Below are 27,873 nucleotides of genomic sequence, written 5' to 3'. Positions count from 1 at the left end.
AGTGCCTAGTGAAATTATATTAAATATGTGCAAAAAGATATTAGTAATATTCATTTCTATTCTACTTGGTGAAATTAACAGGTTAAAGTAACAATCACTGTGTTCTTCTGTAGATCATAACTCAGCTGCTTCCTATGAGGCATTGAAGTTCCAGCGAAGCTCTGGTCATTGATTACAGATTCACCTGACTTAACTTGATAAATGACTTTGTCCAAGCCTCCTGTCTGAGAGGCCTGTTTGTACCTTGTTGATATAAAATTGTAACTGAACCTTTAGCCACCAATGCCAACACTATTGGTGGTAATCTTTGGTTTGTATGTTGGTGTCACAGTAACAATGTTTTGTAAGCCCTTTGGCAAATAAATTTATCTGACTGCGAAATTATGGGATGAAAACAACTCTTTAACATGATTAGTTTAAGTAAGTTTTGAATGGGTTAGAAATAAATTATCTGGATTTGAGAATGATGATCTATAGTAGTTTTTTTTTAAGATTTTATTCATTTATTCATGAGAGACACAGAGAGAGGCAGAGACACAGGCAGAGGGAGAAGCAGGCTCCATGCAGGAAGCCTGACGTGGGACTCGATCCCAGGTCTCTAGCTGAGCCACCCGGGCTGCCCTATAGTAGTTTTATATACCAGTAAAAGTGTGTAATGCATTCTGTTATTTTGAAAGATTTTACTATAAAATTTGGAACACTGAATGGATTATTTCTCTGGATACTACTAATCTTTCAAGATAGTTTGCTATGAAACATTTCTAATTATAGGTTATGCACTCATAGCAAGTGCCTGGAAATTGGTTATTCTCCATGTGAGAAATATAACTTAGAAATGGATTTTTGTATTATTTCCCCAAATGGAGGTTTTTTTCTTAATTGGGGATAAAATGTGTTTACATGTATTCTACATTCATTTGCAGATTACACAGAGAGAGACAGAGAGACAGGGAGAGATAGAGAAAAGACTGGCTATCATAAATCTTAAGTGTAGGAGTGGCCATGAGCTTGGATAGCACTTAATAACTTCTAATTTAAAACATTGTATCAATTTTGGAATTGTAACTAATAATTCTACAAATTGTAACTTAAACCCCTTATCACTGGAAGTATGATCATTTTATATAGTATCACTCTTTGCTTTTGGAGCATTGATTCTCATTAGACTCTCCTCCATGCAGAAACACAGACTTTTGGGCTCTGTTGTTAGAGTTTCTGATGCAGTATGTCTGGGGTTAGGCCTGAGAATTTGCACTTCTAGCAAGTTCTTAGGTGATGCTGGTTTGATGTCAGCGGTTTGAAAATCTATATTTTAGAGATATGAGAGCAATATATACTTTCTCAGTTCTAGAGATGTGATCCCAAGGATGAAAACACACACACACACACACACACACACACACACGTGTATATATTTATATGTATGTACGTGCATGTAATTGATAGCAAAGTTGATCTAAGCTCCTCTATTTTTGTCCTCGGGGCTAATTGCCACCCTTAAAATGGAATATTTATGATATACCTTGAAACATTTAACTGAAATACTAGAGGAAAAAAGAAGAAACTATTCTAATGAATTAAATGATCTGATTAATTGGAGACCACAAAGCACACAATTTTTACTTTCCTTCCTTGCCATTGAAGATCTTTTTGAAGTATATATGTTGTATTTCTTTCTCAATAAGTAGATCACCCTTTGAAAATTTGTTTTACCCTTTATAGTTGAACATTTTGCAATGCTCTAAGGTGTTACTTAAAGGTGGATTTTTACTGTGTAAGGTTGTAGATTTAGAAGTGGAGATGGGCTAAGGAAATTATGTTCAGATATCTGGATAATCTGGATATTTTTGTGTCATAAAAATAAAGTTAAACAATAGTTTTGATGAACTGAAGCTGTTACTGTAATTGCATCATGCTGCAGTGGTAAATTGATTCTCGGTGTAGAATAGAGCCCTTTGAGTTGGCATGGATTAACTGAAGGTTCATGGAATGAGATTTTTTCTTTTTTGTAGGACTAGCATCTATCAAGTAGTAGATACTTATAAATATTTGTTTAAAAAGTTAAATACAGGGAAGCCTAGGTGGCTCAGCAGTTGAGTGTCTGCCTCTGGCTCAGGGCATGATCCCGGAGTCCTGGGATTGGGTCCTGCATTGGGCTCCCTGCATGGAGCCTGCTTCTCCTCCCTCTGCTTGTGTCTCTTTCTGTGTCTCTCATGACTAAATAAATAAAATATTTTTTAAAAAGTTAAATGCAGAGATCTGGCCCCTGTGAATATAGCTCACCAGTTTTATTAAGGGAAATTGGGTAAGGAGGCAGAGCTTTTTGCCTCGTTAATTTCAGCTTCTGTGCTTGGTTCATCAGAATGCATCATCACGGATTTACAAGTGTTTTTTTTTTTTCATTACATATGGGCTATATATCTCTGATACTCTTAGCTGAGCCTTTCCAAATTGTATTTAATGGTCTGGATTTTGGGTTGAAATTAGACTGGAATACACTAATGCATACCACTACTAATAATGCATCATCCCTATTTTTTTCCTCTCCTTTAGAATAACAACAAACAACAATCAATTTATCTTGATAGAAGTGCTTACTTTTTATTAATGTAGCTTTTTTGAAAGAGCTGTACAGTTCTGACACATTAGGTTAAAATAGAACTGGTAATATATCCTGTATACGGCCTCATCAGACCAAGGCTTCTGTAACTCATAGTGCCTTTTCTTATTATTGAAAAATCTTTCCCTTTTAGCCAAGGGAGTACTAAAATCCTAAGTAGAAAGGGATCTGTTCTGCTCTCTATTTTGGCTCACAAAGATAATCTTTAACAATACCACTTTTTTTTTTTTTTTTTTTACTGAGAAAGCATAGAATCTAAACAAACAAATTATATAAAAACTTCTTTATTCAGACATGTGTTTATTACTTTATTAGTTATGAGCAAAATATATTCATCCACATTGAAGACCAAATTGTATTCTGAAAAAAAGTAAATTGACTTTGCAAAATAATGAAAACCTCCTCCCTCCCCATGTACATAGTAATCAGTTTTATAAATTAACAACTAATGAAACTTTTATTCTTTTTGACTATATTCAGCATGCATTTAGTGTAATTTATCTTGTTTTTACTACTATCATTTCTTCTAGGTCTTTCTTTCATAGTTTACTTTTAATTTCATCCCATTGAAAATTTTATGTTATCTTACATCCTTTCTTGCACAAAACAGGGTAAAATAAAAAATATTTTTTAAAAACGTTATCCAAATAGTGTATACTTTCTAAAAAGGGATATATACTTGTCCATAACAAGTATAGCTTACTGTAGTTTGGTTTTTATATATAGACTCTGCATGACTATATTTTCTCCTAGGAAGGGATGCTATCTAGAACCCTTACGTGGTCTCTTCAACTGACAGCCTAGAACCCACCCTTGACCTACTGGGACCTTCTTTTTCCTTCTCCATGCTCTAGATGAGAAATGGCCAAGTCTGTCCTTCAGCTACACTTGATTTGCCCTGAACAGTATTGATCTACAGGATATTATACAAAGAAATTGAATTAATGTCTAACACTTAAAAATTAGAAATTTCCCACAAAATTTCCAATTTTGGTTTCTCTAGAGAAAGTGGAAGATGTGGACCAATATCCCTGTTTGGCAAAAGTCCTCTGGAGCTCAGTGGTAGTTGCCCCTGTTAGATGAGAAAACTTCTCTTTCATTCATCTGAGTCCTCACAACTCCCTATTTTGTAGACATTGAGGCTGATGGTCAATTGACATTAGCAGTTGTCTTGATTTTTTTCATACACAGCATCAGCCTGAGTCTCTGGACACTTTGACTTCTTAGATCGTTCTGTTTTATTGGAACTTATACTGTGACTAGCACCATCAGACATAGGTAATAAGTTATTATAAACTACTCTGTAAGTACTTTCTGTTCTAAATATGATACTTTTGACTAAAATTTTATTGCAAGAATTTAGAGGAATGAATCAAATGTTTAGGAATTTCAGGTTCCATGATTTGTGGAAGAGGTACTTTGGAGCTAACAGTCTTTTTAGATGCCATTGCCGAAACCTATGCACTGAATACTCTGTGGTCACTGTTTAAAGTTTGACTCCTTTCATTTCCTATCAAGTTGTCTCTACTTACGATTTGTTCTGGTGTCTGTCGATGAGTTCATGCTCAGAATGTCTGTGCTTTCCACACACTACTTAGAAAGCTGGTAATTACAACAGTGCCTACACTGGGGCACTGTTGACAAGACTAACTAAAATTTCATTGGTTGTTAAAAAAAAATCTATAATTAGAAAATGGTTTAAAATGCAGCTTAATGTCAGAATGGACCAGGGAGAGTTCTAGTGAACTACCATTGGTTTAAGAAATTGAGAACCAAAGAAGGTTTAAGGAATTCAAAGAAATGCTTTTGTGTGAATCTTGGATCTTGCTTAGGGATTATCGTAGGTGTGGCAAAATTGAAAGAGATACAGTGACAGTAGAGACCTTGAGAAAAATTCTTTCTGAAGTATTTAAAATCCTGGTCCCTATTTGAAATCTAGCAACTAGTAACTACCAGCAATAAGTGTGCTTCATTTATACCTCAAGGGTGTAATATTGTGACTCAACACATCCAACACCAGTTCTTTCTCTATGTAGTTGAATAACAACTAAAATAGGTCCCTGTCTTTAGAAAAGAGTTATGATGTACATTATAAAACAAGGATAACTTTTCTTTTTACAGTAAAGGAATCTCATCAGCCTGTATGTTCCCATCGTATTCATCAAGAGAATGGTCAATAAACAAGATATATGTGGTAGATGGAATCTTTTTGTTCTCCTTTCTCTTTTGTAACTCTTATTGTCATGCAGAGGGTGCCCAGAAATCTCGAGCCTACTATTCTCTTGATATAGTGCTCAATTTTCTTGACTGCTCCATTGAAGCATCAGAAATTTCTTTCAGTTTCAGAGGATTTTCAAATGCCGTATAACTTCCAGTGAAGTACAGAGTACTAGAAGCCATGGTACAGAAGAGTATGAATACTCATTCAAGGTATGCTTCTTCCTCTTAACTTGCTACTTGCGGCTGTTTGACCTTGAAGAGTCTTTTTTTTTTAAGATTTTATTTATTTATTCATGAGACACAGAGAGAGAGAGAGAGAGAGAGAGAGAGAGAGAGAGGCAGAGACACAGGCAGAGGGAGAAGCAGGCTCCATGCAGGGAGCCCGACGTGGGACTCGATCCCGGGTCTCCAGGATCATGCCCTGGGCTGAAGGTGGCACTAAACTGCTGAGCCACCGGGGCTGCCCAACCTTGAAGAGTCTATATAAATATGGAAATCAGTATGTGTACCTTGCTTCACCAGAGTGAAACTTGTAGAGTCTAATACTGTGTGGCTTGATAACATGATTTTTAGTGTAATATAGGATGATAAAAACGTTTGATCAGGGGTTCCTGGGTAGCTCAGTTGCTTAAGCATTTGTCTTTGGCTTGGGTCATGATCCCAGAGTCCTGGGATGGAGCCCTGCATCAGGCTTCCTGCTCAGCAGAGAGTCTGTTTTTCTCTCTACCCCTTACCCCACTCATGCTCTCTCTTTCACACTCTCTCTCAGATAAATAAATAAAATCTTTAAAAACAACAACAAAGTTTGCTCAACCTAACTTGAGTTGTTCACTTGATTTAGGATAGAAATATACACAACGGGCTATACAAGTAGAAAAATAATTTCATATTAATTGGCTAACATTTAAAAACTGGAATTGAGTGAAGGGCCATGGAATTTAGTCATTATGGATTCAATTTTGAGCAAAAAAGCAGATCTGGTTTCTCTGTGTAAAAAGTTTCTACAAAACTCTGGATTCCTCTCCTGTGCTGCTTCATATTTTTAGGCCTGATTCAGATTTTTTAGTTTTATCATGATAGATCTCTTTATCTAGGGCAAAGATATGAAATATTCTTATTTTTAGAAACACTGTTTGGTTGTTTTTAAATGCTCTGATTTGCACTAGGGACATCATTATTTTCTGTCTACCTAGGAAATCTAATGGGAATTACTTTTAGTATTTATAATCAAGACACATGCTGGAATGTTTTTTAAAAAATAAATATGTTATACTACATATCTTAAAGTATGAGCTTAATACTCTAGAGAAATTAAATTTGCTGATGCTTAAAAATACCAATGTGATTGATATAGTATTTACACTTGACCACCTGCTAATGAACTCTCATTCACTATTTATTTTCTCTTGGTAAAATTATACTTAAATCACACTGCAGAATAACCCACAGCTACTGAAAGATCTAAAAGGAAAAATTAACAGAACTGTTACACTTCTTATATGTTAATTATTCTCCAAATTGTGTTTTATTTGTCAGATAATTTCAAACCTTTTAGTAAAAATCACTAATAAATATGTTTGAGGCTCTAACAAAGGTTCATAGGGTACTTAATTATCTAAAGTTTACCTTTAGCATGAATCTTTGTTTTAGTAATGAGTTTTTAAAAAATCTCTGGTGGTATCTGTCAGATGGTATAGAGAAAATTTATGGCTCAAGCAATAAAGTTTAAGGTCCCAATTAACTTTGGATTCTGGGAGTCTATGAAATGCCTGCGAGACTTTGGATGTATTGTTTTAGATGTTTACATCTGAAATTTCCACTGGGCATGTACAGAGTAAAGATACTTGACCAAATTAAAAAAAAAATCTCACTCTCAGTGCTTCTCATATATCTCCATACTGTCAATGGATTTACTGATGGGTTATTTTGTAGAGCTGAGTTAGATACAATGTAATGTTTGCATTCCTATTTGGCTTCACTCTTATTACTTTGGCCTGCCAACTTAGTCCCAAATAGATAGAAATCTTTTCTTTTTCTCTGAAATTTGGAGGAATATCTAAGTTAGGTTTCAAATGAGAAAGTTCATACCATGAGTCAACATATTTTCCCCCTGGTAGAAAAAATAAGTGGTAGCATAAAATGGTTATTTGGCCTTAAAAATGTTATTATATGTTCCTACAGAAACAGTTCTGATTCATATTAATTTTAATATACTTCAGGGGATCCCTGGGCAACTCAGTGGTTTAGCCCCTGCCTTTGGCCGAGGGCGTAATCCTGGAGTCCCGGGATCAAATCCCACATTGGGCTCCTTGCATGGAGCCTGCTTCTCCCTCACCTGTGTCTCAGCTTCTCTCTTTCTGTGTGTGTGTGTGTGTGTCTCATGAGTAAAAGAATAAAATCTTTAAACAAATTTTTAAATATACTTCAAACTTATTATGAAATTACATATTTATATGTGTTTGATATGGACCAGGATTCAGAAATGCTTATTAGTTCATGAGTGGGGGTGACATGGCTTTCTAAATTCTGTTAGGGCAAGCTCCATATTTTGTTAGTTCTTTTCATTCTTTTTATTCCTGCTATGCCTTAGATAAAAAAGGAACTCAAAATATTTTTGAATTAGTGAATTATAATTGAAACTATTTCAGATTTCCAGGTATGCATATGATAATTAAATAACCTCAGAGTAGTGGGGAGAATTTAAGATAATTCATGCTATTATTGAATGGTTTTGTGCTTCCTTGTGAAAAGGAATCCTATTTAATTTCTCTACAGCCTTGAGATCTTTGGAAGATTAATGCATCAGGGTTAATGTCAGTGCAATCCCTTAGAATAGAGCAAAGTGGAGGTGGGAAGGGGATGCCCTTATAAACTTCATTCCTACCTAAGAGGCATCTGGGAAGTCTAGTGAATGGGCAGAGAGGTTTGGATGATAATGAAAACCATTTATAATATTGCCAGATAAAACACCAGATAGTCCCAGGGCGTAGTCCCTTTCTCAATGTGTCATTCACTAGAACAAGGTTCTGATGTGTAAAAATTTTCAGCAATACTTATCAATTTAAACAAATATTCTCTTGCATTATCCTCTTGCATTATCCTTTATTCCAGCCTATTTGCATATCCTTTTTTCATGAAGAGCTGTTTACTGGACAGATGTCTTCTTAGATCTACTCACTCTTGCCTGAAATGCAATAATTATTTCAGTAGCTGTTAGCATATTAAGAAAACTTGGGTGATTCCATCCACTTCACATTGATTTGCTCTTGTTGATTATTTGCTGTAATATGTTAAATGATTGCTCTTGAATGGGTCAAGACAAGCAGTGATTCACCCATTTTGATTGCTATAAATATCTTTGAAGTTACCCAAATGTGCTTCTATATTATTCACAACTCTTCTAAGTCATTAATAAATATATTGAACACCTGTGCTAGCACTGATCCCTGAGGCACCTCATTATTAACCTAATTGCAGAGCTTCATGATATTTCATTTAACCTTGATTTTACTACCAAACTTTTTTCAAATCAAGACATTTTCAAATTAATGATAAAACTTTACCTTTTCTCCTTTGGTTGCCATGGCTCCATAATTGAATTTCCACATTAAAAAAATATGAATGAAATATCACCAGGCATTCATTTTTTAAAGTTCAAACAAGAAAATAGTCTTATACTGTTGTCTCCCAGTTTTCACTCAAATTCTGCTTGTCTAATTCTTCTTTTAATTGTTTGTCTTCATCAGCTATTTTCAAAATGTTAGGGTGTGGAAGCCATAATTCTATAATTCTATAATCCCAGTATCATTGTTTTGGATACAGTTTTATCTTTTTGTGAGTCCCAATGCCTCAATGCTATTTTATCAAATTGGAGCCAGGAAAGGGAAAAGGAGATGGAATTCATTTTAGCTGACATTGCAATTCATCAGTGAAGCCATTACAAGTGAAGAATGAGGTTTGCACCTTCTGGTTTAAATCAAGCTTATAGAGTAGAGTTTTATCTAATGTTGGAGCTAGAAAGGACTCTGAAGTTCACATGGTTAAATTTCCCTCATTTTTCAGATAAGCAGAAGCCCAAAAGATGAATTGACCTTGATGAATGAAGGTCACACTGATCAGAGCTGATCAAAAGCAGGGTTCTGCTTTTTACTCTGTTGTTCATTCCACTGCAATCTGGCTTAGGCTTTTATTATTATTGTTTTCCACTATGGGTAATTAAAATTTTCTGTCTCATTTATTCTGAATTTTTGACATGAGTTCTTCTTTAAGCCTCTTTTAGACCATCTGTATCTAATCTAATTCTTTTAATCCCTAACAGTAACTTGAATATAGTTAAGTTCTCAATAAATATGTATTGAGTGGGTAAATAAATCTAGAAGCACACTATGTATTTAGCAAAATCTAATATATATAACAATACAATATGTATATATACATGCATATTAAATTATAGCTATTTACAAGATTTTTAGTTTTTCTTTTATCTTGTGGATCTATATCAGTCATGAAAATCAGATCATAAAGCATATATGTTGTTTTCCAACCCTGACTTCTAAGTGGTTAAGCTTTTGGATAATTAAATTTATTTGAACTGATTGTAAATAATACTGAGTTTTTCTATGACATTGGGTGTTTGTATCCTTTATATTAACTTTAATATCACTTGCTCTAAGACTCTCAAATCCAACCAAATTCTCGCATAGATATTTGAGCTATTTTGGAGAGTACAAGGAAAAGAGTCTACATATGAGAAGAGTCCTACATAAACTCAAGGAAGGAAGCCAAAGATATTATTACTATTGATCCCTAACCTTTTTGTCTTCTACAGGAGGCATTATCAGAAAAACTTGTGTTTATCTACTTTAAATATCTACTTAAATTTATTTTTAATAGTAACATTTCAAAAACATTGAAATGCTCTTCATTACTGTTGGAAGGTCACCATTCAAATCAAACAGTCAACATGCTCTCATGTGGATAAGTCACTCTTAGGAAAAATTATAAGCACCTTCAAGGCGCATTATGTATTTCAGATTCATGATTCATCTGCTTTGGGGAAAAGTATTATTTCCTGGCACATATTCAAATGCTGTAATTTAAGATGTTTATAGTAAATTATTATACTACTGCAGCAAACGAAATTAATACAACTCTAAGAGTTATACCTAGGGAATGGTTGATTCATCTAGTTGGATTTGGTTCATTGTTCTTTAACATGGTAGGAGAAAAATTTTTAAAAAATGGATAACTGCTTTAAGTTTTTTGTCAAATACCTATTGAGGCACGTAGCAATACTGAGTAGGAATGTAAGTTAAAAAATAATATAAAGAAGCAAGCAGAAAGGACTAAGCTGCTAAAGTTCCCTACAGGTATTTGAATATTTTGACTTAGCAAGTGTCAGTTGGACTGTTATTATGAAACAACTAAAAGCAGCTCTTTTTTTTTTTTAAAGCAGCTCTGTCTTAAAAGAGAGTCTCATTCTGTTTCTAGGACACGAAAATACAGTTTTTGCTTCTTCCTCCCCCTAACTCTGTTTCCTATCATCCAATCCTTTAGAAGTATAGGTGTAAATCTGTTATTGAAAAAAATGACATCTACAGCATACTTATGGAATCTGTTTCTCTCTTATTTTCTCCATGGTCACTATCATGATCACCTGAGTGTTCATAATTGTCTCATTTATATTCTTGTCAGATTAATTGCCTCCATTCAGGGGGCCTTTGGGTGAAGCATAAATAGATGGTTTGTTATATTTTTTAATTTACTCAAATATTGAGCTAAAGATGGAGTCTATAGTATGTACAGACTGAAGTAACTCCCACCAATATGACCTGGGCTTTTGATAAGAGTCATTATGGGGGTTCTGAACTGACACAAGATCCTCCAATGCAGGTTACTATAGGCTTCTTAGATATATAATGTAATTTCAGGGATACCCACATTTAAATTTTCCCAGACTTAGGTCTCTCCTTGGGACTTTTTTGATTGGGGTTGACCCAAACCTGCATTATATTCCAGAAGACTCAGCTTCAGTCCCAAACCAAAATCTGAGATTTTTTAAAAGGAAATAATTGAAGTACACTCTTCATTGTTGATTCTTAGCAAAGAAAAGCCAAGAAAAAGCATAGAAGGTGATATCCCTCTCCACTGAAGGCCTCCTTTCCCCAAAACACACACACACACACACACACACACACACACACACACCCTACTGAGAACTGTGCCTGTGATGAGTCACTGATAGTGTGATATTTTTAAGTATTTAGGATTTGGAAAAAAATTAAAAACCATTAATTCAAATTTCTTACCTAGCTTTATGTATGTACTGGTAGTAATGTAGTTCCAATTGCATGTTTATATTATAACAAAACATCTGGAAAAATAAGAAAAAATGTATAGAGACTCTAGAATACATATATTTTATCTGAACTAGTCTTACTAATTCACTTAAATAAGATTTTTATTTGTACTTTTATATTGCACAGGCTCATAAATTAATTTTACCCTATGAAGAGGACATCTTTGTTTTTACAAAGATTATACTCTTTAAACAGAATTGAAATGTAATTCAGAACCTTGTCTATGTTTAATTCAAAACTGAATGGAGAGGTCTTATATTCTAAAAATTTAACTTGTTAAGTGTATTGGTTATGTATATAGCTAGTGTATCAATACCAATTTGCTCTTTTTTTAATTTTCAAAGAAAGTTGTGAGATAGGAATTATATAATAATTGGGAACAGAATGCAATATTTTAATATACATTTTCTTGATTTTCCTTTTCTTATATCTGATCTCTTTTCTCTGACTTTAAGGAGTAATGGGTTCTAGGACATTGAAGTTAAGGTGGGATTTGCATGCCAATTGAGAGTTATTATGTTTTAAATTTGCCATTATTGCATGCTTTATAAATCTGGCTGTTGGACTAAAGTATAACTACATAAATACACATGAAATGCTACAAGTGAATGTGTTTAAATGCTGCTATGGGTGAAATTTTTTGTTTTCCTTTCTTCACATGAATTTTTAGGGATTACAGACTGAAGTTAATCATGATTACATTTTGTATAAAATATGAAAATGCATTCATTTTAAATATAAATTTTGGAGATTTTATTCATATTTATTTCATAATTTTTGAATATGGCACCTAAAACCAACATTTTAAGTTTCAGAATCTAATTTACTTATTATCCAAATTCTCTGAGTTTAAGTGGAAAGATACACTTTAAATAGTATCATGAAATCACGTTGAAAATATTTGTGTGTAGATAAAGTTGGATGTACTTGAAAAACTACTGTTCCTTTAATTGGGACTGGGATTAGGGGTTTAGGCTATCTAGGAAGGTGGAGAGATGAATGTTTGAATATAGTTATCATGATTTATGATCTACAACCTATAATTAGATTAACTCAAGAGTTAATAAAACCAGGAAAAGCTCAATATTATGAAAATGTCAAGAACCACTTAATGGCAACCTATAGACTTTTCGTTTACACCAAGAAAATACTTTAAAACAAAAAAAAATTGTTGAGAGCTTCCTTTTTAACCCTAGTTAGCTCATTTTAAAATACACTTTATTGGCCTCTTTAAACTGCACCTGAGAATGTTTCTACTAGTGGAAAATATCTTTAAATATATGTCCTACTTTGCTTAGCAACTTTATATCTGAAGAGCAGTATATTAAAGAAGATGTGTGCTGTGTATGTGTGTAGATTCGTAATTTTTTTTAACAGTTTATAGTAAGATGAAAATTAAGGAACTGAAAATCCTTAATTTTGATTACTCAGTGATGGGGTAGTGGAAAATGGGGATAAGTCTAGAAAGAAAAAAAAAAGGAGCATTCCAAAGTTCAAATTATACTACCATTGCAATATGAATCTAAAATGCTTCCAGAATAGCGACTCTAGTTTACTTCCTTATTTATAATTTTTGCTTCCCCTCAAATAATTTGAAACTTCTTATAACAAGACATATGAAATAAAAAGAACAATATAAGAATTAAACAATATAAGGAAATAAATAAGAAAAGAGAAAGCCAGGACACTCAACAGGAAAGCTTACCTGTTTGCCATGCTATTAAGTATAACCCAGCTCAGAGTTTCTGAGCTGAGATGTATGTAGTTAGGATGTGTTACAGGGTTCTAGCATTACTGGGGATAACCATTTTTCAGGGGTAATTATTCCTGGATCTAGCTCTAAAATAAAATTCTCATGTGTTCTTTTAAAAATTGTGTTCCATGATATGGTGGTTCCAAAAAATGTAGAAGCATATATCCCCAAAGGCTTTTTCTCATATGGACCAGTATTACATGTGAAGGGCAGAGTTCAGTGTATATGTAGCATGTTATGCAGCAAAATTAAAACAAAACAAAACAACTGAATGTCTAGGAAAGATAAAATTGATTTTAGGGTTAGAGATGAAAATTTAAGGGAAATGTTCCTTTCTACTCTAAAAAATATTGGAAAATAGGATAAAATGTCTTCTTGCCTTGATTCTTAAAGCCAAGAATTCCTTCCCTGAAGTACAAACCGGGCTCTATCACCTTTACCTGCTCTGTTTCCCCTCATTTCAGAAAGAAAATGAGGCAAACTTGATCAAATAAGTGCTGACAAGATTCACTCTATAGTGCTTATATAAATGTATTCTGCATCTACTTAAGATTCAGATTTTAGTCTCTAGTTGCATAAATGTAAGGTGTGGATCAATTCTATTAGCAGAAAAGGCTGAAAATTGAAAGAGAAAACAAGACAAAGGAACTAGATCAGTTAAAACATTTGAATCACACTGCAGCCAAAAGAAATTAAAGAAAAACCTGGGAAAGAAGAAATTTTTATGGAAGCATATGATTTCAAATCGGGTATGAAATAAGATAATTATAAAATTTCTATAATATACTGGAAAGAGTAGAAAATGAAGGTATATTATCATAATTGACAGTTATAAATAAATCAGTTGTTCATTATTTCCATTGAAAGAACAAACTGACAACAACATTTTTTCAATGTGTGAATGATTCAGTTAACAGCTTTTCATGCTTCATTTCTGACACTTTTTGGGGGGAGATAAAAATACTGAAATGATTGAAATACTATGCTGGAGTGATTTGCATATAATCTATTACTAACTGTTACCCTTATTTTTAAATGACATTTCCCCCCTAGAATGAAATAGCTTAAATCCTAAATGCTTCAGGGTTTGCTTTGATAAGAACCTTACTATTTGGGAATTTCCTAATCAATATAATGTTGATATTTTTCATATATTAAAACAATTATATTGGTGTTCCTGAGATTGGTGTGTTGTTTGGGATATTGTGATTCTGGGGAGAGATGGAAATGTCCTCTGGTGGTTTTCTTTTTATCCTGCTATCCATTACACTAACCACATGTCAATGCACTCGAGTGGACAACTTTCTACCACATACTGGTTGGACAAAAATAATTTTAAGAGATATTTTAGTATTTTTTTAGCAAGTCTCATTAACAAGTTTCTAGATCTTTAATAGAATATCACATGTACAGTCGTATAAAGCCAAATCTTTGATTATTCAAGGGATTCATAGAAGCCCTAATATCCAAACATAAGCAAAGAACTGCTTTCATGAAAATATCAAAAGATATTTTTTCAAGGGAAGATTTAAAACTTGTATGAAATTTCTTAAGCTCTGGGATATTCAAGTTATTGAAAAAAGGATGCTACACCATATAGGTTTGATTGTCAAATCTGGTCCTGAGTTAAATATAATTTTACTTATACTTTCTGGTAAGCTAATAGAGCTATATAATGTGTTATAATTGGACAATTCATATTCATAAGATAAATTAATATAAGCTTTTACTCTCCAAGTCTTGTCACTTTTTGTCATTATGACAAGCACATATGTACTATCATATATCACTCAAATGAGAGGTGGATAAAAGGAAAAAAAAGACACAGACATGAAGAAGAGTAAAATAATGAGAATAATGTATTAATCTCCCTGTGGTTTATTGAGGGTGCTAAAACTTACTATTGCCTGCTTACTTTTCTATAAAATTCAACTATGGTGTGTTTTGATGGATGGAGAAATTGAATATACTTTTATTTCTCATAATTCAAAGGACTGATAAATTATGCCATTTTATTTAGAATTGTGTCATTGTAAGTTTCTATTAACTTTAATTTTTAGCCTATTTATTCCCTTTTTCTCATTTTCATATTCCTTCTATTTTAGTAAATGTTTTCAAAGCAAGATTTCATGGGGGAATGAACTTATAGCAGATTTAATATGCTATGAGAAATTTAGTAGCGATTCTAAAATACAGCCTGTCTCCTAATGATCACTAGCTCAAAGTGTTTAATTATGCAGATGTTTTAATCTATAAATTGTCACAAGTCCTTTTGAAAATAGATGGGTTATAAACCTGAAAAGGAATGGTGGATACCATCAAAGCCTTGTCTCTTAGCTAGCGTTACACCCTATGAGCAAGGAATTTCTAACCAGCCGGTGAGGATCTAATAGTGTTTCTCAAAGCCTTTCAGGAGAGTGTCCAATTATTTGCCATTACCATTCCATCCTGTTCCTATTGCACTCAGGAATATAAATATCAGTGTTTTATGCTAGTCCTAACAGATTCAGGGCCACATGAATTGAAAAACACATTAATTTTCTTTTTAAATCAACTGGAGTTTCCCAGATTTGATTTTGCTGCCTCTTAATAGGAATAAGGATAGTCATGAAACTTCAGAAACTTAAGAGCTTTTATAATTTTATGGTCACTAACTAATTATAGACCCTACATAGGTAACATATTAAAGATAACATTTAAAGCAGTCACATTAAGGATGTTTCAGGTATATAGTATAGCACAAATTGTGGTAGTCTAATGAATTTGGTTTCATAGGCTTATTTATTACAATATATCATGGGCCACACTGTAGAGAACTATCTAGAGTAAAAATTTATATATAATTTATTTTTGAAAAATAATTGTATATGATATACATTTCCATGTATTGGAGATACTCATGGCCACTTTTGTCATAATGCACACTCTTCATAATCCACAAGAGTATTTTAGGAGAAGAATATTAAGATTCTTGGCACTTATTAAAATAGTATTATTCATGATGAACTCTCTTCATATTAATATCAATATACTCTTAAATTATAAAATTAAAAAATATTTATTTTCCTAAGTGGGGAAGATCAGAAAGCCATGCCTTGAACTAGTTACTGAATTTACTTTTCCTATTTTGGCTCAGCTTAATGCAAGGTGCATTCTGGAGGATTATTAGTAAGGAACTGCTCCAGGCAACAAACAAACAATAGAATCCTTTGGGAATAATGGTATTCTTATAAAGAGATGTGTTTGTTAAGGAAAATAAAACATATTTAAGGAAGTTAAGAGTTAGGGATACCGAACACTACCAAAGCAACTATGCTTATTGCCATATCAGATGATCTGACCATCTTACTAATATTTTTTCATTTTCTTAAAGAACTTTTGATAGCAGCAGAATAAAATACAAAAGACTCTCTATGTGTAACCTAATTCTTATTCACTTTAATAGCAGTCATGTCATAACCAGTAATTGGTGAAAACTTAAATTGTACAGGCAAATACACCTCTTCTACATTTTTTTTACATATTCCTGAGGTCAGAACTGCAGTATAGATTTTTTGACACACACAGATTGGATTTGCATAATACATCTTAAAATAAACAAAAGGAAAAACTTCTTACAATCCATGACATTTTTTTATTACTTATTATTTTATTTATTTAGTAAAATTGCATATGTCCCACATTTATCATGGAATGGCTCAATTGAATGCTCTTGATTTGAGGATTAAATTTATAAGATTGTGGGAGGGGAAAATTAAAAATAAGAACCTTCCTTAACATTTATATACAAAACAAATTCAAGTCGTTAGGTATCTGAGGAAAATACCAGACCCAGAAACTACTGGAGTCTTAGATTTCCAGAAGCTAATATCTGCACAAATCTAAAATACCAAACTAATTGGAAATGGAGAGCGGAACTTGCAGGACAGGTGTGTGTCATGTGACTGGCAATCTTTAGAGTCCAGGGTTTCAAATACACTTATTTTGAGGCTTTTTCTGATTTTCTCCCAGCAAAATTAATCATTCTTTCCCCTTCCATCCTATAGCATCATGCTCAGACTTCATTTTTGGAAATAATCACATCAAATTACAATCATTTACTCACTTTTTAAGCATTTGATCACTTTATTGCCTATCTCAGTCCTTGGCATATTATTAGTAAAAGCTAAATAAATGAATAAATACTTATTTGATTGAATTTAATTAAAAACACCAAAGTATTGTGGCTATAATATAAAAGACAATCATTATACAAAAGAAAGGCACACTGAATAAATACATGTGAACGAAAATTTGTTAACTATCAAGTGAACACACAGCTAGCTGCAAGTGAATTGTCCAAATATGAAGCAAACTTTGATGGAAAGAGAACATTTCTCCACCTTATTTGACTGTACTGTAAAAAAGTAACAGCCTTATTGACAATTGTCTATACTTTTAAGGCAGAAATAATTCTGCATATTTTGTTAAATTTTGATATGTTCATAAAATATTTTGTAGCAAAAAATAATAGTGAGTAAATATGGGTTCAGTGGTGAGTCTGTTTTCTATAACTAAAATGATTTTGATCATGCCATTTAATCATATTCTAGTTTAGTTTCTTTATTTGTGAAATGTTGCAATCACAAAGCATTTTTGTTTTTGCTCTTTGGGATAAAAATTCTGGCTAGTATTTGCCAATATTAACTTAAAGACTAAAAAGGTTGAAAAAAGAAAAGCTCAATATATTTATAGGCCATTTACTCACATGATGCCAAACAGTAATTTGACTGAGAACGTTATGTTATTAACCTCTAAGAAATTATCTAATTCACATAATTATTTTAAGTTAATGAAGTTGCCTGAATCAGTCTTCAAAATGTTTTATGAAGATCTTACTGAAACTGATATAAGACAAAAAATTAATATGACTTAAACCTCCCCCCAAAAGAAAGGTAAAATAAAATGAATATATATGAATATAAAAAATAAGAAAGTAGACAAAAAGGTGGGAAATATTTATGCCCAAATAGAAATGCCAAAACATTTGCTTTGGCAAGAGTAAGATTTGGCTCTGAATTCTTAGGCAATTGGGATAAAAATTGAGCTTGGTTGGCATTTCTCTGCCAGACAAGCATGAATCTAATAAATATTATTCAAATAATAGATGTCCATATATAAAAATATAATACTCTTTCTTCACTTCCTGCTCTCTTCATTTTGCCCAGTCTTAAATTTTATGTCAGTTTCACTTTTGCCCAGAGTTATCCTCAACAATTTGGCTATCTTTGATTTCATCCATTGACTGCTATGTGCTCTTGCGGGTATTCAATTTAGCTTGGGAATTTATTTATTTTTCTTAATATGGATATCTTTTCTCTTTGCTAGGACTGTAAGTCTCTTGAGAATAGGAAATATATGATATAATCTTTTGTATCTCTCAGAGATTTTTTACCTTCCACTAGGCATAGATTAGGTATGTAATAAGCATCCATTACATTGTTAAAATGTCTTCAGTTATAGCTTTAAGTGAATAGACTTTTAAATTTAAGAGTTGGACTTATGAAGTGGACTTAATACGGGCAGTTAGTAGCGGTCACTTTGTCAGTATATCTATCATCTGGATTTGAATTCTTACTCTACGATTTAGTAGCTCTATGTTATATGATCACTCTGAGCATCATTTTCCTTATCTTCTTAAGGAGATAACAGTGGTACTTACTTCATAAGGTTCTCATTAATCCTACTAACTGTATTAATGAGGATTAAATGAATAAATGTAAAATGTTTGGAAAAATAAACATTAAGTGTTAGTCATTTTATCTTGCTCAATATTAAATCATTCTTTCTGGAAATAATTAAGTAGAAATTTCCCTGGTGGCAGTTATGGCGCATAATCAATTATCTAAGGTCTGTCCTCAGAAAGTGAAAGTATATGACAAAAAAACATGTCATCGTTATAGACAATAATATTTATAATCTCAGTAGCAAGAAGGCATGCATTATCTGAAAACCATATTAGATCATTAAGTTAAAAAGATGTGATCCCAAACTACATTTCTGTTTTATATAAAGTGTTTATCCATTAGAAGACTCTTCTTCCAATCTCATTATTATAGTACCAGGGTGTCGTACTGAGCTCACACAGTTTTATCCCATAACTGAAATCAAAGGCAAAGGAAAAGTCAATAAAGGCCACTACCCCAGCCTTATGTTTTTCTTTCACAAAATGATGAAGTATGACAAGGATTCATTGTGAAATAGCCATATCACTGAACTTAAGATTCCATCAAATCCAAAGGCAAAAAAAATGTTGACATCACAAAGATCTCAAGTAGTTTTCTGTATAGCAGAGTTCAGAGTTCAGTGTCTTTACCTAGATCTATTATACATGTGAGACTAGAGCTGGGATGGCTCTTATCTATAGGCTCTTATCTCAAGGCAGTAAATCCTTTACTTTATAAATGAATATGAAATAAGACCCATAGATAATGAATGTTACCAGTGTCTAGGTCAAGAATTGCTAGAAAGGACTTTAGAAACTGTATTTCCAGCTCTCCTTTGTGGTGGATATGCTCTTCTAATACTGCCTTATAGGAGAGCTGAATGACAGAGTTGGTCCAGTCTTTCACCACATTTTCATTAGACTGTTTAGGACATTATATTTATGGATCTGTAATTGAGATAAAATATATCATTGATATAAAATAAAATGGTAAGAACAGATGGAGTATATTTTAAATACAATTTTTTTTCTCAATAACCTAGAATTTGACTAGGTATATGTGAATTAATGTAATTACTCATATGGTTGAAGCAGCAATTTAGGGTTTATAGTTTTAGGCTATTTCAAAATTGATCTTGAAAAAGCATTTGGTATTTACTTTGAATCTTTTATCCTGACTTTTAATTCTCTCTCTGGAGAAATAATAGTGATAGTTCTTAAACTAATTTTTATTCTTAATATTTTCTCTTTTGGTAGAATTAATTCTATCCATCTGTCTATTATTTGATATATATTGCTATCACAAATATCTGTGTGCTTCTATGCCCCCAGCCAAATATCTGTGGCTCACAGTGTCCATATTGGCTTTTACGATGACATTTGTTAGCATAAATGTCATTGAAATTTTAATTCTTCGTCTTAGTTTTAGAAGTTACTTGTAGATTAATGTCAATAAATCACATTTCCTTCACTTACCTCTTTGGTATGTGTAATTTTTTGTCCTCTTCATTATCTTTCACCAAATCTTCAACTCAGCAGTCATCTTTGTTTCCCCAAATCAGAATTACTCTAGATTTTCAGGTAAAATTTTTGTATAGTGGTGGTGGCGGCAGAATGAACACATGTAATGGTATTAGATTTAGGTGTGAGAGCTTCTTTCTGGATTTATTGTTTAAATGTAGGGCATACTTTTGTCACAATTATAGTAATGCTAGTTTTTAGTAGAAATGTGGCTTATGGACTATTTCACTGGCTCTTGAATCCCACATGGATTATAAAAGACAAGTGGACAACATGTTCAGGTAGTATGATAGAGTAAAATGCTAATGTAGTTCCTCAGTTATATTACCTTGGGCTGGTGCAAATTCAGGGAGAAATAGAAGAGGCTTTTAGCCCAATGGTTTAATAAAATGCTTTTTAGATACTAAGGGAATCAAGAGACTTAAAAAATCATTTGATAGCTAAGACCAAGGCAGATTTAACTGAAGATTGAATTTAAAAATAGATATACAAAATTTATTTGGTCACCTGCACATAATGATGAAAACATTTACAAAGCCTTAACAAAGAAAAATATTTTTTTATTTAAACTGTATATGGTGTTTTGAGTAATAGAACAAGCAAGGTCTATGTTATTATAAAGGTCATCTTCTTGCTTCCTTTATGTAGTGTTCTCCCATTACACATGTCATTTGTCGAAGTAAAAATTCTCTTTAAAAAATATCCCTACATAAAATCATTCATAGGAAATATCCTGCAACCCAAGCCATGTCATTGCCAGTTAACATTTTATGACTGTAGATTATTGGTGTTTTTCTTTGAGTTGTCATTTGCATGTGGTTACTTTATTGACTATAGAGGTTTTGCTTCAATGGATAATCTTCCTTCCATTTTCTGCCAGTTGAAGATTATATTGTGGAAACTAACTTATATTTTGTTATAGCTTTATAATGTAGCTAGGAAAATTGGAAATGAAAATACAACATGAATATTTGGGAGTATCTTTTCAGGAATTTTTTCTTTTAAATGTCCACTCCTAGAATAATGTATAAAATAAAGGAAACAATATATAAAACTTCAAGAAAGTAATGAACATTTCTTTCCATTAAAGTTGCTGATTTAGGATTTTGAATGAAATCTCTGCAGGTGCAAAATAGTTTAAGCAATTTTTTCTGTTTCTGAATAGGAAGGTATATTCTTTCTCTGCTATCTTCAGACACACTGTTTTAATGTATGAGCCTAATTATATTGATTATGGTCTTTTCTCACTTCTGAAAAAAGTGCTTATGGGGTGATAGGAGCACATCCCTAGTGTCTGATGAACTAGTTTTGAATATCTGACTCTCTTGCATGAACTTTAGCAAGTTATTCAACTAAATTGATACTTATTTTCCTCTTCTTTAAAATGGTGATTTTACCTATTTCCTAAGATGGTTTGAGAATGAGATAAGGAGATCACAGAGCTGATCATAAATCAACTCTTTTCTCTTTCCCCACCTCTAGCTTTCAGCTGTTTTATTATTATCCATGGGAGAAAATAATAAATTTTAGTTTAGTGAATAACCCAGCTGATTTAAGACTGTTTTTGTATACTTCTATTGAAAGAGCTAATGGGGAACAAAATTTATAAACAACATAATCTGTCAAGAAACAACCTGACCATTTTATGTATAGTTGTTCTTTGTTCTGCATTCCTCCAGTCAGGAAATTGTTCAGCCAGGCTTAGCAAACTAGGATCACACTGGCACAAGAAAGCACAACAATTAATTTTAGACTATAATAAAAAGCAGTTGAATGACTTAGTGAAAGTAAATTCATTTGAACAGTATTTTACAAAACTTAGCACACATCAGAAATGAGCTCCAGAGATTCTGATTCAGTAAATTTAGTATGGACCCAAAGAATTTGTTCTTTTCTTCAAAGTAGGCTCTCTGTCAAATGTGGGGCTTGAACTCACAAACCTGAGATCAAGAATGCCATGCTCTACTGACTGAGATAGCCAGGTGCCCAGGAATTTGCTCATAATTGTAACTTTGAAGATATGATAGGTAGCAGAAGTTTAAACCAATAAGTAGAGGAAAAAATTACCTGTCAAATTTATCCATTCATGTTGTCTTAATACTATTTTTCACATTAATGCAAATAAACTCAGTAAGTGAAAATGATCATCCTACAGTGCTCAAAACCTAGTCAGTCCTTCTTTTATATAGCCTGTGGCAAAGACTGCATCATAGAACCTTCAAGGCCATGTCGTACAAGGGTGCTGTGTTATATAACACAAGATATATTGCAATCAGCTTAGAAAAGATAAATTAGTGGGTGATGTTTCAGATTAGAAAAAAAAGGATTTACTTCAAGGATCCTTTATCACAAGGTCCCTTGATGCATTTACAATTTTATTTGATTTATATAAAACCAATTTTCACTTAGCTTTTAAGTAAGACATACATATAAAACAAAATCTATAAATGTTTGGGAAAGAGGAGGAAGAAACTCAAAAGAGTTTCCTGAATCCTAGGTGGCTGAGGCATTCTGTTGCTTTAAGGTCACTGTTCTTAATAGAAAGGTAAATAGTCAGCTGTGGACTTTTTAAAACATGAATTCTACCCTAAATTTAAAAATGTTGAATATAAGCAGCCTCCTATCTAACAATAAAATCATAATGCAAGGCATGAAAGAGCTTTAAAAATAACCCATCGCCACTCTGGTGTATTCTTAAGTGTTTCTTCCCCCATTATAGTTGATAATAAAATGAAACACAATTGCTATTGTCAGTCTACTCTACCCTTGTGGGTTTGTAAGAGTTTTGAAAGCATGGATCCTGGATTCCCTGTCTTGGTACCTCTCTAGTTAGGGACAGTTGTGGTGCGTTAAGAAGGTCATAGCAGTAGTTAGAAGTTCTTACTGAAAGACCAGAGCATCCGTATTCTGACTGCATAACCACCCCTCTAGGTTGTGGGACTTTTTATGTGTTAAAAATTTGTTATACTATTACCCCGAGTAAACCATTAAGAGGTATATTGGTGTAAGATGTTACTGTATCTGCTTTAGAGATTTCTCACCCTTTTTCATGAGGCCAAATATCTGCCTGTCCCACTATCTTTTCCTTTGTGTGCTGTCATCTACCCAGCACATCTGATTTGTTTCTTTTAGCATACTAATAATTTGCATCATCATGCTTTCAGTTTCTTTACTTATTTTGAATGTTTAGTTTGAGAGATGGTGTCTATTTTCTAGTGAGGAGCAGACAAAATGAAATATCTTTACTCCCATATACAGTGGTTTTATTTTAGAAAATATTTTTGCAAAGAGATATTGCTATTTCCAAGGTGTTTGTGGAGTCTGATATGATTTCAAATAGTATCATGATATTTGTGTTGAATGTTGAATGTAGACAAGTTTTCTTTCCTTCTAAAAATATAATTTATATTAAAATCTATATGGTTTTATGATTTTTCTAGAACATTCAGGAGGGACTGGAGATAGAGATTTGGTAAAAATGAGCAGATCAATAAAATTTTGTTTGCCTGTTAGCATATGTTTGGCATCTATACATCAATTTGAATAAATTCATTTCATTTTTAGTAGGAGGAGAATAGAGAAAATTATTCTCTATTAAGAAAGGCATAAGAATTCAGAATTTAAAAAAAAGAATTCACAATTTAAGAAGTACTCTTGCTGAGACACAAAAAGGAAAAAAAAGAAAAAAAAATATAAAGGTCTTCCCAATTAGCTCTGAAATGAGCATGTGTTCAGTTGAACATGTGTTGAACATGTGTTGAACCTCGCACTATGGATCTGTTTTATAACCCACACAATCTCAATTTAGATGGTCTTTGATTTCTTTCCTTGTGTTTCTTGATTTTTATGTCCGTACCTTGGGTCTACATATATCCACTTCTTGGAAGCAACTTATCTTCACATTTACAAATGATATAATATGTTAACAAATCTATGACTTCCTGTACTTTTTGAACAAAGAGTTTTAATGTGAGAGCCCAGAGTAGCACACAGAAAGAGTTCATTTAGCTCATATATTATACAGATAGAAGAACTGAGTTAAATTAGGAATTAAACAACATGACAAACATTTTTTTTTTCATTCTGTTCACTATCTCTGGAAAGTCTCTGGCTCTGATCAGAGAGAAGGCTTTTACTTTATTTAGCCTTGTGTTCTTGAGTAAGTCTCAACTTCTTTGATATTAATTTGTCTTCATGGGGGTGGTTATGAAGACAAACTGAAATAATTTATGTAAAATGTGGTTTGTAAACCTCAAAACACTGCATAAATTTATTGTTTGCTGCAGCTACTGCTATATTGTAACCATGCTGGGTCAAACTGCACTTTACAACTCCAAATACATCAACATTTCTGTTATTTAAGTGAGTGAGCGATAAACACGGAGGGAGACCTGGGGACAGGGTGGTTAGGAAGAGGAAATAGGAGATTAATGAATGCTGAAAAAGATAGATTATAATTAAGGTTTAGACACAAATATATAAATTGCAAATGTATGATAAAGATTCCAGACATAGTTTCCTCTAATAGGTTTTCGGTCCCTTTTCCACCCACCCCTGTGGCTCTGAACATGACAAAATAAACAAATAACTAGCACCTTCTTCTTTTTTTTTCCTTGTAAAATATCCATTGGTTTTAATTTCAAATATGAAAAATCCCAACTTAGTTTATTTGGTCTTACTCTATTAAGTCTTCGGATACACAGAGCTGTGGTTCTAAGATGACTGCTTCTACTTATAGTTGTTTAGGTGAATTTAAAATGTTTAAGAAAGAAAGTTTGCTTCAGGATATCAAGGGCATACATTTGTGAGACTCCCTGGAACTTTATATATCTAAAAATTATTTATTAATTTGAAAATGTCCGGAAATAGGTATAAAATGTTTATTTATGTGAATGAAAAGATGTTGAATCTTTGCAAGGACAACTTCTGAGAAAAAAATTGCAAATGACATTTTCATTCACATAATAAATAAAGTTTTGCATCCAATTTCAGACCCACAATAATAGATTTATAATTAATCCTCTATAAATTTGGTGTGTAAAACAAAATCTCAATGTAAAGGATTAACTACACTGACAATAATATATTGCAAAGAAATTAGAGATTGGAAAAAATAAAACTTAAAATTAGGTGTAAAATGACAAAAAATTTTGAATAGCAAATAATTTATGCAAAATGTGTTACAAAATCTGGTTTGCTAAGTAATTGATACAAGTACTGAGACATTTAGTTTCATTTAAATTAGTAAGAGAGTTTGCTTCTTCCAATTTTTTTTGAGTGTATATTTTCAACAAAAAATCTTTAAGTTCATTCTTTAAGCTGCTCTTCAATTTGCCATGATAAATCCGCATAAGACTGACTTTTGTAGATATAATGTCTTTGGAAGAAATAAGAAATTAAAAGTTTGACGTTGTTTTTGACAAATTCTTTTTTTCATTGTTTTTGATTACGTTTGGCCCTTGTTGCTCAACCTATTTTTGATGTCATGAATACAAAATGACAACATAAAAAAAGCATTTCTCCTAGTGCAATAGCAATTGAAACTTGTAGTTTTATATTAAAAAACACACAAAAGAATGTGTGCATACCAGAGATAAAATAACAACAGTTTCAAACAATAACCTGTGTCAAGCAAACAGCAGAAACAAGTTGATTATTTCAGCCTCTGAAAAGTTAGGTTTTCATAATTCCATTTAAATTAACTTATAATACAATTACATAATCAATATATTATCTCGGGTGGCTTCAAATTACTCTGGGTTGTTTTTCAGAAACTTTAGAGATGAATCTCATTATGGATGGCAACATAAACAATTGAGAACATATGAGGATGTTTACAGTTTACTTGAGTTATAAAGTTCTCACCATGGCTGATATCTATATCGAATGAGCTATCAATGTTTAGACTTCTTCCCCAGGAGAGAATTGATGTAGCACATAAAGTGAAGAATTTCACATATTTCCTTTGAGATGTTCCCAAAATATAGCCTCACAATTCTAAATGAAAAGTTGTCTTAAAATCCAGGCACATTTTGCACTGACTTGATGGTTATTTTTAGGTAAACCACTTTAGTTAATTAGGAGAAAATTTGCTAGTGTACAATTATTATACTCTATCCTTCCCACCTTGGCCTGAAAATAATGAAATCTAACAAGTTTTTCTATGTCACTGGCAGCTGCACCTTTTAAGTGTATCAAAGTCTGTTGCTGTGGTTACGGCCTTTGTTTCCAGTGATGTTTTGTCCATGCTTCCCCTTACCCTTGACAATGGGCTGCTCAAAAGAATGAAATAATGAGTCAATTCATTCAGAAATATGTTGTTAAAATATCCCTCTTTATCATTACATTTCACTGCTTAGAAACTAGGCTGTAATTCAAGGCAACAGTTAAGTCTGAGAAGAAGTGTTAAAAAAATCTTTGATTTTTTTCATTTATAAGAAAAACCTGCCTATGTAATTGAAGAACTTCTTACAAGTCTCAACAATTAAATCCTTTTTGGTTAATGTATTATTTCTGGAACAAGTAGATAAAATTCTACGCAGTAAGCATGATAAAAATCGTGCATGTTTCGCACAGCACAGAATTTTAGAGTCAAGGTTTCTGGGCACGAAAGCAGTAACAAAACAGTCCCTACAAAACTGAGTAACTCTGAATAACACAAGAAATAATTTTTTGTTAATTTAAAATTTTAGAAACTGAAATGTGTAAAGTTTGTAAAGTAAAATGTAATTAAATTATGGTACTGTACATACCAGTTGTTTCTATAATTGAAACTTTACAATATGAAAAATACATTAGCTCTGTACAGTTTTTACAGGTAGGTAGGATGAGTTTTGAAAAAAAAAAAGATTCTTTTTTTCAGGGTCAGACTCTGTTTAAGTCAAAAAAATACTGCACAACTTAGCTAATTACAAAGTGTAGACTTGAAACAATTCATGTCTTCTTTATTTCATGAATAAATCTTGGATTTTTGTTTCACAGGGGATTTTTGTTGTGTTTTGCTGTTAGAGTCCACAATGAACAAATCTTCCTCATTTTGTCCTGGAGGTTACAAAGTTGGGTGGCAACCCTGGGCTACTGATTAGCTCAGTTAAGCCAGCTGCTGTTTATGGTCACTGATTTGGCCAGCTGTTGTGATTGTGCTCAGATCCACCTCAGTCTCTAGGTGTGTTTCCATCGTATCTTCCTGTGCATTCGTTTCAAAGGACTTATGAGAGAGAAGTTCATGATGCACCCCACAGTAACTTATTGTGGGCTGGTCGTATGCCAGAAAGGTTGACACATTCATTGATAAAGGTATCTGGAGAAAAAATGACATGAGAAAAATCAGTTATAAAACAACAAACCACTTTGGGGGCAAGATTCGATGACTGTGAAGTACTGACCCCATTAACCTCTGCGATTCTTTTTTTTTTTTTTTAAGATTTTATTTATTCATTCATGAGAGACACAGAGAGAGAGCCAGAGACAAAGGAAGAGGGAGAAGCAGGCTTCCTGAGGGAAGCCTGATGTGGGACTTGATTCCGGGATCCCAGGATCACTCCATGAGCCCAAGGCTGACACTCAACCATGAGCCACCTAGGCTTCTCAACCTCTGTGATTCTGTCTGTAGCTCAAGTGTTCCCGTGCTGTCCTACTAATGTCCCTCATTCTTAACGAGGAAGTGCAACAGCTTTAAAACCTGGCATAGAGCTGC

At 32.8% G+C, this 27,873-nt stretch overlaps 2 protein-coding genes across 8 annotated transcripts in view; one reads left to right on the top strand and one right to left on the bottom strand.

Moving 5' to 3' along the window:
* The window catches only part of CTNNA3 (catenin alpha 3), a 1,688,099-nt gene that overhangs the window by 533,706 nt on the left and 1,126,520 nt on the right, over window positions 1-27,873 (top strand). The window lies entirely within an intron of this gene.
* LRRTM3 (leucine rich repeat transmembrane neuronal 3) overlaps window positions 16,369-27,873 on the bottom strand; it is a 170,507-nt gene continuing 159,002 nt past the window's right edge. Inside the window, exon 3 of the mRNA XM_077894686.1 lies at window positions 16,369-27,477. Within this exon, the coding sequence (XP_077750812.1) occupies window positions 27,268-27,477 (210 nt within the window). The 3' untranslated portion in view covers window positions 16,369-27,267. The remainder of the gene's footprint in view (window positions 27,478-27,873) is intronic.

The sequence above is a fragment of the Canis aureus genome, chromosome 4 (assembly GCF_053574225.1).
Source record: "Canis aureus isolate CA01 chromosome 4, VMU_Caureus_v.1.0, whole genome shotgun sequence".
NCBI lineage: Eukaryota > Metazoa > Chordata > Mammalia > Carnivora > Canidae > Canis > Canis aureus.
This window is presented reverse-complemented; position numbering and strand designations above follow the sequence as displayed.